The sequence below is a fragment of the Trichosurus vulpecula genome, chromosome 2, assembly GCF_011100635.1.
Source record: "Trichosurus vulpecula isolate mTriVul1 chromosome 2, mTriVul1.pri, whole genome shotgun sequence".
NCBI lineage: Eukaryota > Metazoa > Chordata > Mammalia > Diprotodontia > Phalangeridae > Trichosurus > Trichosurus vulpecula.
In genome coordinates this window covers 67,631,767-67,642,105 of record NC_050574.1, presented here as the reverse complement: position 1 = coordinate 67,642,105, position 10,339 = coordinate 67,631,767, and the positions used below count along the sequence as shown (strand labels likewise).

The following is a 10,339-nucleotide window of genomic DNA, read 5'->3' as shown; positions in this document are numbered from 1 at the left end:
TAAGGGTTTAGGTAGAAATAACCACTTCTGTGGCACTTGTTAGAAACAAATAAGAGTAGGAGAAATTCAAGGGACTGTCCCCAAAAATTCAGATAGGTCACTGGCTGACTCTGGAGGGATAGGTCAGGACCCTCCTCTCACTGCTTAATTTCTAGGGCTGCTACCGCTGCTCACAAAGGAAACAGAATAGCATCTAAAACCCACCCGCCTTTTGTGGTCACTCTGTTTGGTGTCCATTGTGAGGGCAACAGAAGAAACCTGGCTTTGAGGTTTCCAGTCAGGATTATGGGATTCCCACAAATTTGGGCCAATGACCCATATCTTTGCAGCCATTCAACACCCTTCGCCCTCTCATTGCCTCCAAAAACCTAAGCTGGAAGCAGCTGCAGATGAGGAGCAATGGATGGATAGGGCAAGAAGCAGGAGGAAAGTTCCATAAACATGTCATTCCTCCTTTCTCTCTGGGATACTGCGCACTCTAGGTTTTCTTTGCTCATCTCCACTTTTTTTGCCCACCAAAACTCCAGCCTCTAGGACTCAGACATCCAAGCTAAGGCTTGGACAAGCAGGCCTTGATTTTTTATTTTATTTGTTTTCTTGGAGAAATGAAAGTCTCACTAGAAACAATGATTTTTTTTTCTCTCCCCCACCTCCCCAAACAACTTGAACTGAAAAAAAAAACAATCCAGAAAAAAGGTCTTCAGAGAGATGATGCTGACCTAGGGAAGAGAAGGATGGGTGAAGAGGCAGGCACAAAGAGTAGTAAATTCAGATTTATCCAGCTTTGGGAAGTACATAAATCTTTGTCTCTACATCTGTATGGCCCAAAGCGAGCCACCTCAGAAGAACTGGTTACAAAAGTCACGACCAAAGCCTCTGGAGCCCACCTGGTCTCAATGCTGGGGAGAGCTCATTCTCTTGGAGGCTGCATCTGCTTACAGAACTCATCAAACTGCTGCTGCTCCAGCTCTGTCATTACCCTGTTGAGAGCATAAATCTGAAGGAGAGAGAAAGAGGGCAAGAGATGAATAAGGTACTCAGCGTAGTATCATGAAGGGCTTTGTGAAAGGGCCTGTTTACAAATCAGGCTGCAAGCCAGGGCTTCCCAGCTGACACAAAGGGAAAAAAGATGAGATTGCTTTTTCGGTGAGAACAGTTGTGAGGTGGGGACTGCTGATATTATCATTCCTGCTTTACACATGAAGAACCTGGGGCTTGGAATGGGGTGGTTCTGTACATCCTTCAGTACAGCCCAGAGATTCTACAGGGAGGAATATCGAAGGCAAGGAGACAAAGAAAGGGCTCCACAGCTACATTGGAAACATGCAGAAAGGGCCAAACTGGCAACAGTCGTTAAAAATAACAAAACTGAACGTGGAGGGAGGAAAAGAGGACAAGGGCAAAAGGCAGCACTGGTGGATTCTGAAAGAGAGTGATTTGGCAACATCCAAAAAGATTTATAAAACTCATCCCATCATCTGATCTAGGGATTGCATGCACTGTCAGGACCAAAGCCTAAGGATGTGATTTAAAAGGGAAAAAGACTTATTTTTGCAAACACATTCAAAGCAATGTTGTTTTATAATAACAATAGCTATAACTGGAAATAGAAATATGTGTATATATACATATACACATATATATATGTATATATATATGTGTATATATATATATATATATGTGACTACTGGGGAAGGGCTAAATAAACGGGTCTGATAAAACGTGCTCACTGAACCATACAAATTACAAATAGAGAGACACAATATGAGGCAGGGAAAAGAGAGCAGAACTGGCCTGCAGTGACTACAACTATAAAAAAAAATGGCAAGAAAATCTGATCAGTATAGACAAAAACCAAATGGGGAAACTGAACAAATAAAATGCTATTCATATGATATTATTAAAGTATCTTCTTTCCTTTGAAACAAACCGTTAGGAATTTACAATTCTATTCTTTAGGTTTGTTTTTGAGAAGTAAGTTTTTTAAATGGTTTGAGGTACAATAAGAGCAAAAATCTGTTACCCATCAACTCCATTTGCCTTTCTCCTATGATCTAAATCTGGTACCCTCCTGCCTGCCTGCCTACCCACTGACGGGGTAAGCCTATACTTGGATTAGACGTGGTCTGACTGAATTCTTTGAGACAGTTGCAGCAGAATACACCATGAAACCGAAACAAAAGGTCACACAGTCACTGGCCAGCGATGATTCCCAAAGGGCAAAATGTTTGTGTCAAACAGAACTCACTGACTTTCAAAGGCCATCAGTTTGAGATTGGGTGAAGAAATCATGGTGTACAAGTGTAATGGAATATTATTTTGCTGCCCAAAATGACAAAAGGGCTGATTTCAGAGAAACCTAGTTAGATTTGTATGAACTGATGCTTAGTGAAGTGAGCGGAACAAGAATAATGTATAAAGTGATTCTAAAGGAATCTTTAATTTTAAAAGACCTCAGCAATCTGATTTATGTCATGACCCACTTTTGCAGTAGGGAAGTGGCAAGTTCACAAGTATCGATGATATAAAGCAGACTGTGATAAAGGGCATGAGGGCTCCATGTATTAATTCAATATTAACTATATTAAAACCTTTGTGAACTCCTTATTGTAAGGCCCTATGCTAGCCCCTGCTCTAGGTAATCCAGCATCACCCATAGCTGTTCCAGAGCAGAGAAACCTTCCCATTTCAGTGAAACCTTCCCATTCCAGTGTGTGGGTGCCTGGTAATAAGGACAGGCTGCAGTGTTGATGTGGTGGCAGAAGGCCCTGGAGTGAGAGCCTTCACTACCAAATCCCACCCTTGAGAAGGACAGTGCCAACTGTGAATGCCAACCTCCCAGGACCAGAAATGGGGAAGGGGAGGTGTGAAGGCAGAAGCCCAAGTTTCTCCTAATGGCATACCTTCATGCCTGGGCCCTTGGGAGGAAGTGGAGGGCTGCAGTGAGGACAGAGGGAAGATGATTCTGGGGCAAGGAGGCCTCTGACCCAGTATCTGCATGGGGCAGGGACAGGAGCCCTTCCTTTCTTCGTCCAAGATGAAGAATAATGAAGGGCAGAAGGCTTATTGGTAGTGGAGGGCCATGGTTCAAGTACAGTAACTCAGATGAGGGCAGGTATGACTATTCTCCAGGGCAGTGGGTGCCCCAGGGAGGAGGCCTCCAGAGCCAGGACCTGAACAGAGCTGGGGCTGGGATGCCCACTTTCTTAAGTTGCTCCCATGGGGCAGCAATGCCTGTGGATAGGACTAGAGTGATGATAGGCAGAATGAAAAGGAAGAGATGGAGGAAAAGAGAAACTGAGAAAGCAACCAGGGATTTTAAGAGATAAGAGCAAGGAGAAAGAGCATTCCAGGTACAGAGGACAGCAGTGAAAACGCACAGAAATGAAAGATGTAGGAGGAGTTTGGCAGGGACCTAGGATTCATGAAAGGAATCACATGTAAAAGGGCTAAAAAGAGAGGGTTTATATTTGACCCTAGAAATAACTAAGAGGATGCCCCTGGAGTTTATTGAGTAGGGGAGTGAAACGGTAAGACCTGCTCTTCAGGAAAAGCCCTGGCAAAATTGTGTGGAAGGTACACCAAGGAGAGGACCTTGGGGTAGGGAGACCAATGAGGAATCAGTTTCTTCAGGTACCCAAGAACAGGCTGCTAGGTGGCCCAGTGGATAGAGCACTGGGCTCAGGTCTTCCTGAGTTCAAATCTGGCCTCAGACAGTGGGTGACCCTGGGCAAGTCACTTCACTCTGTTTGCCTCAGTTTCCTCATCTGTAAAACAAGCTGGAGAAGGAAGTGGCAAACCACTCCAGTATCTTTGCAAGAAGACCCCAAATAGGGTGACTGAAACGACAACCCAAGAACAGTTGGGGCTCACCTCTGCCCTTTGTCTTTGCTTCAGTTCCTGCTGAGCTGATCTCTGCCTGGCTTTCTCTACTCGGCTCACAGGCTCCTTCACCTTGGGTTTTTCTTTCCGACCAGAAGGCTCCATGCCTTACCTTTTCTGCAATTCAAGCACAGCTCTGACCAAAATGGGAACAGGGTTGTCCCGTGCAGAGCTTTTTTGGGGGGTGGGATGGGGGAAAGACAAGTACCTCAAACACGATCCTGTGCGGAAGAACCCCGACCCCACTCCCCCAAACACTGGCAAACCCTCCAAAGATCAAAGACTGAGAACTAGAAAGGGCTTTAGGGACATCAGCTGGCCCAAAGACCCTCATTTTACAGATGTAACTGCCAGGGGAGGGACTCGCTCAGGGTCTCTAAGGTATTGGGCAGGTGACAACCTGCATCCTCTGGATTCAAATGCAGCATCTTCTACATCCTGCTCGTATGTCCTGGAGGCAGGCGAAGGCCCCTCCGGCCAGAATGTGCCCCTTGGTCCCCCCTCCTGCCTTCCCCTTCTCCAGGACTGGAACGATTCTCCAGGACACCCCCATCCCGGGCGCCCCAATGGGGTTTTCAACGACCCCCCCCGGCTGTCCTCTTCTGCTCCCCCAAAAGTTAAAACAGCCCCCCTCTCCCCACGCATGCCCCTCCCCTCCCTTCCAGCGGTTCTCTCCGTTCACCCCTCCCCCCCAGGGCTAAGGTTCTCCCCATTCAATCCCTCCCCCAGGGAGGCTCTTCTCCCAATTCTATCCCCACCTTCCGCAGTGTTACTCCCAGCCCCCCCCCCCCCGGCTGTTCTTTCTACCAACCCCTGCCCCCCCCCCCGCGGCTGTTCTCTCCATTTCTCTTTCCCCCCTCGGCTGTTCTCCACATGCCTTCCTCCCTCCACCGCTGTTCTCTCTTCTCTTCCTCCCTCCCGCCGCTGTTCTCCCCATCGCTCCCTCCCCCCGCAGGTATTCCCCCACAACCCGGCCCCCCCCAGCTCCCCGGCCTCCAGCGCTGCCTCCCAGACACTGCTAGGGACAACGGTCCTCGGGCTCTTTGTCCGTGTCAGGCCGGCTTTCGGATACAGCCAGACACGGCGGGACGAAGACAACTTCCCCCGACCCCCCGCCCCGCTCCCGCCCTGGCCGCAGTAATGTCCCCCTCCACTACAATGCTGGGTCACAAGCTCTCCCCGCCCGCCCCTCCCCGGGCCGCCCCTGGGGCAACTCCTACCTCCCTCCCTGGGCAAAATGTCGAGGAGAGGGGCGGGGCACTCGATCCGATCGCGAATTCGGAATTCGATTCTTTTCCCCTGCCTGGAGAAGAAAGAAGCGAACAAGGGGTGTGGGGGAGGGGAAGAAGCTGGCACGCGCAGTCCCGGAGCTGGCTGGGGTGGAGGGGCTGGGAGAGGGAGCGCGCGCGCGCTCCCGCGGAAGGAGAGAAGCATGCGCAGTGAGCTATGGGGGAAAGGGTCCCCATGGGGCGACCAAAGGTTTAAAAGGATGTTGTAGAAGCTTTTGGGGAAACCACAGAAGAGGGGACACCTGGAGGAGGCGCGGGAGGGGAGGGGACAAGCCAAGAACCACTGACTCCGGAGCCAGAAGAGGCCCTTCAGGTCATCCAGCCCAAGCCATACGTGCCCAGGAATCCTCTCCATGGGTCTGACAAGCTGTTACACAGCCTTTACTTGAAGACCTTTAATGACTGGAAACTCACTACCTTTGGAGGCAGACTGGGAGTCAGGAAGACCCGAGTTTGAACACTGACACAAATACTAGCAATGCAACCCCGGGCATGTCACTTACCCTTAGCCTCAGTTTCCTTATCTGTAAAATGGGGGGAGGGGTAGGTTAGATGTCCTGTCCAGCTCCAAATCGGCCATTCTATCTATGAAGCCCCTTCATTCCACTTTTGGAAATCTCTGCATCGTTATAAAATTTTTCCTTAAATGGAGCCCAAATCTACCTTTCTGAAACTTATCCATTGTTTCCTTTCTGCTTTCTGGGCCCAAGCAATTCAATGAAAACACCTCCTACATACCATAGTCTGGGGATACAAGGTCCTGCTCCTCGAGGACCTGGATATTCTAATGGACCGGCAGAACAGGTCATTTCTCTTTCCCATCGGAGCCCTTCAGCCTCACAAAGACAGCTAACGTGCCTTAATTTCTCCAGCCTAAATACTAAGGGTCTCCTGTTCTTGGGTCAGTCCTATAATTTTCAGGTTTCTCCCTATCCTGGTCACCAAACAACCTTAGCCCAGATCTTCAAAACTGCAGTTTCCTTCTTCTTGCTACTATTCCACACACCTCATCCCAATCCAAAGCTGCTTTTTTTCTGACTCTTCCTTACCTCCTCCTCCTCCCTCCTCCAAGAAATGAATTATGTATCTCTTGTGATACTTCTTATGTTACTTTTGTAACACTGATGTAACTTTTGCACACTGCCAGGCTCAGCTTCCTTAAAGGAATTCAAGAAACTACTCCCTACTGTCCCTACAAATCTAAATTTGTCCCAGCCCTCTGTTATTTTACTGGACCCTCACTGAAACTCGATTTACCCCCTAGCTTTTGATAATGAGCTCTTACCTCTATTTGGACAGGATCAAAAAAAAATCTTCTTTCTTCTATCTCTGCACATCCATTTACCAAATGGATACCAAGATCATTCTCATTTTCTAAAAAGGGCCAACAGCAGAGCAAATGGAACAAAAAAACTGGTGTGCACAAGCCATTAGTTAACACTAATAATTTAAAAAAAACTGATTTCATGGATGTAGGCAACAATGCAGACCACAACTATTACACACCTCAGCAAATAATTTTATTAGATGCCATGAAGAGAAAAAAAAGAGCAGTCCTTTATTGGGCAACACTTGGGAAATGAGCCTAGCCTATCCTTTGTGTCTAAGACAAGCACAGAGTTGAGCTAGACTTGAAGCCTTTTCAGGTTAGTAGGGACCACCAGAGCTTACATTCCACTAATATAGCATCAGTTTTTAAAATGGAATGATACTTCTATACCATGAACCAAAATCTCTTTTTGAGGAAGGGAAAGATCAATGTAGGGTGAAGTAGAAAGCTTCATGGAGTTGAAAGAGATAGAAATTGGCTAACACTTAGCATCAGTTTCCCTTGTTCCCACTGGTTTGTCCACCATGCCTAACCTTCTTTCCCTCCTTATGTCTCCCTCCTAGCTTCCCTGGCTTCCTTTAAGTCCCAGTTAAAATCCCATTTTCTCCAAGAAGCCTTCCCTTTTCCTCCTAGTGCCTTCCCCTTGAGATTATCACCAATTTATCCTGTCTATATATCTTGTTTGTACACGGTTATTTACATGTTGTTTCCCCCCATTAAACTGTAAGCTCCTGTAGGGCAGGCACTGTTTTTACCTTTTTTTGTATCCCTAGTGCCAGGCACATAGTAAGCCCTTGACTTATTTCCATTGCTCAGAATATGGTGGTTTTAAGACATTATGATAGTGTGAATCCTATTAGTCAAGTCTGCAAAGCTATTGGAATAGCTGTCTCTTGATTTTGAATAAGATCTGGAAATTCAACTAGGTAGACACCCAATCCAAATATGGTCTGGCAGAAAGCCTCATTAAGCTCAAGAATTTATGAAGGGCATAGTACCCTGTACTAGGCACTGAGCTAAGATGAAATACAGACATAAGGTAAAGTTTTTGGTTTAGAAAAATGCCTGCTTTCTACAATGGGGAGTTTGGGAAGCCACACAGAAAATAGGCTGGCCTTGGCTTTGGTAGAGAATAGAAACTTCAGTATTTAGCCAGAAGGAGTTCTGAATCAATATTCTGGAATGGCAATCTCAGTACAATTCCATGTGGTAGGAAAGAAAATTCCATTTTAGAACTGAAAAGTGAAGCAAACTTTGGAAAATTTAGAGAAAAAATGAAAGGGAATAATGATGGCAAGAAGCCTAGAGATGGATGCCAAGGAACTAGACTGGGCATTCAAACAAAGCCAAATAGCCCAACAACAAATACATTCTGCCTGGCACACAGAAAAACTGGAAAAGTAAAAGGATAGGGTAGGGAAAACATTATACCAGCACAAACTGATAAAATTAAGTTTCTGAATTCAGTTTTGTTCAATTTAGCCAGCATCAGTTAGGAACTTACTCAGTGACAGGCATTGTGGTAAGTGCTGGGTTCACAAAGGCAAAATCAAAATAAGACCCTACATTCAAAGAGTTTATATGCTCCTCAACTTCATTCAAAGAGTCTATATTCTCCTGAAGTTCCAAAGCTTTAGACTGTGAGCTCCTGGAGGGCAGGACCTGTCTTTTACTTTTCTCTGTATCCCCAGTGTTTGTAATATAGCCTGGCATGTAGCCTGGCACATAGTAGGTGCTTAACAAGCGCTAGTTGATTGACTGACTGAAGACCAGAAGGAGAAGCAGCATGATATAATGGAGAGAGCACTGGATATGGAGTCAGATGATCTTGGTCACTGTTACTTACCTTCTACTTCTGTTACTTTAGGCAAGTGTTTAACTTCTCAGGGTCTTCATCTGTAAACTGAGAGGTTTGGATTTGATGATCTCCAAGTCTCCTTTCAGTTCTAAATCCTATGACCCTATCGATGTACACTACTCCATGAAATTTTGCCTGAAAGGGCTAGTCTACCAAGACTATACCTCTCCATGCTGATGAAATCCAAGGTAGATCTGAGCAGTACCTTCAGCATAGTTTTTGCATTCTTCATGTGTTGCTTGTAACTGTTATTCATTTATTTTATGTCAACAAGCATTTATTAAGCATCTACTGTGTGCCCAGGCACTGTGCTGATACAAACAAAGGCAAAAAACCCTAATCCTTGCTCTCAAGGAGCTCACAGTCTAGTGGGGGAGACAACATGCAAACTACTATGCACAAATAAGATATAGGCAGGGTAAGTTGAAGATAATCTCTGGGGGAACACACTGACATTAAGAGGGACTGGGAAAGGCTTCTTGTAGCTTGTAGCTGGGACTTGAAGGAAGCCAGGAATGCCAGGAGGCAGAGATGAGGAGGGAAAGCATTCCAAACATAGGGGACATCTAGTGAAAATTCCCAGCGTTGGTAGATGGAATGTCTCGTCCTTTGTATGTATCACTGGTCTTTTCAATTCCGCTGCAAATTTCTTTTCTTGTCTTTTTGTTTCCATCTTTCTTTCTTTTTTAAATTAATTAACTTTCAACATTAGCCAATTTTCAAGGGCAGAAATAATGTCTTATGTTCTTCTGTACTCCCAAAAGGCCTAAGATGGAGCTGAAGCAAGATGGAGCAGCAAGACTAATGTGGAAAGAGGAAAGGGAAGAATATACTTGGCAGAACAAAGAAGGGAGACCATCAGAGGTAGAATGACTAGCATGTATACAGTTAGGGAGAGTGGGTATGTGTTTCTTAAGTATGTAAATAAGTAAGCAGGTTTGCTTGGCAGAGAGCAGGAACCAAGGTGTGGCTGGAGATGAGGGTCATTTAGCCAATAAACTTGCCCATGAGTGGATGCTGTGGAAGCTGATCATTAATTTTAAATTGTCTTGAAAAGTAATTAGGAGCTGTCATAGATGTTGCAGAAGGGGTGTTATATAATGGGGGATGAATGGATGATTAACATTTGAAAATTCAGGAGTATTTGAATCAAGAGGTGAAGTTCCCTCCCTTAGAGTTACTCTGTGGTCCCCCTGTTGTGTAGGGAGTTTCTTTTTCACTTTGCCCTATTGCTTTATCAGCAACCGACAGACAGGGTGTGGTTTGTTTATTTTATAGGGACAGTTAGTTAGAGATGGAGAATCTCCTGGGCAGACAGAGCTCCCAGTTTACGGGCTTATGTCCTGGGATTAAAAACTATACATTTCCTGGATGCACCTTCTGTTTCTCTGATGCTAGTTTTACTTCTAACCTCTGGATGCGCTGAGAAAAATTCTCAGTTTAGGAATCCCTGTTATACTACTGTGGAAAAATCTGGATTCAAAGTAAGGTGAGTGCCCTCTTTTCCCTTTCCCATTGGATCTGAGATGGCTTTTCTCTTTATTCTCCAACTTGGTCAACCTGGGATAATCAATTCCCAGAATCCTTGGGCCTGAAAAAGGAATCATTACTGTTTTCTCTAGTTTCAAAGGGGAGAAGAGATGCCTCTACCTTTTGTTTGTGGTGGTCATCTGACATGACCTGACAGTGGATATCCCTTTTACCAAGTCTCATTTAAAGCAAACATTCTTTTCTTAAAATCAGGATGGACCTGGGAAATGCGGGGTGTATGTTAGTTGTACCCAGGTAGCACAAAAGGAGGCAGCTGAAAGTGTAGCCTAATATGATATGTCCAGAGGCTCTTAATGCAGTTTTCATGGTCTGGATTTGCCTGGCAGGGTGACTGTTGGTCTTGAGGTTCAACTTAAAAAGTTATAAAAGGAATTTTAAATTTTTTTTATTTTCATTAGTATCTTTTGTTTTTATATCACCTTCATTCAT

At 45.4% G+C, this 10,339-nt stretch overlaps 1 protein-coding gene across 5 annotated transcripts; it reads right to left on the bottom strand.

The window, feature by feature from the left end:
* Positions 1-546: 546 nt before the first annotated feature.
* On the bottom strand, positions 547-5,196 carry LOC118835802 (small vasohibin binding protein). 5 transcript variants are annotated; one of them, XM_036743075.1, is made up of 4 exons: positions 5,103-5,196; positions 3,874-3,999; positions 888-997; positions 547-719 (listed from the first exon to the last, which is right to left on the bottom strand). In XM_036743075.1, exons 2-3 carry the CDS (start codon positions 3,985-3,987, stop codon positions 911-913), a joined length of 201 nt encoding a protein of 66 aa, XP_036598970.1. In that variant the 5' UTR covers positions 3,988-3,999; positions 5,103-5,196; the 3' UTR covers positions 547-719; positions 888-910. The 5 variants fall into 5 exon arrangements, with proteins under 5 accessions (XP_036598970.1, XP_036598966.1, XP_036598968.1 ...); XM_036743071.1 differs by lacking the exon at positions 547-719 and having other exon boundaries at positions 756-997; XM_036743073.1 differs by lacking the exons at positions 547-719; positions 5,103-5,196 and adding an exon at positions 4,760-4,800 and having other exon boundaries at positions 756-997.
* Between the last annotated feature and the right edge of the window lie 5,143 nt (positions 5,197-10,339).

Bases quoted from the DNA above. Each gene is read 5' to 3' on its own strand.
- LOC118835802 (XM_036743075.1), bottom strand. From the start codon at position 3,987: ATGGAGCCTTCTGGTCGGAAAGAAAAACCCAAGGTGAAGGAGCCTGTG. The intron at 998-3,873 runs GTGAGCCCCAAC...TCTCTCCTTCAG, and splicing joins AGCAAAGACAAAGGGCAGAG to ATTTATGCTCTCAACAGGGT.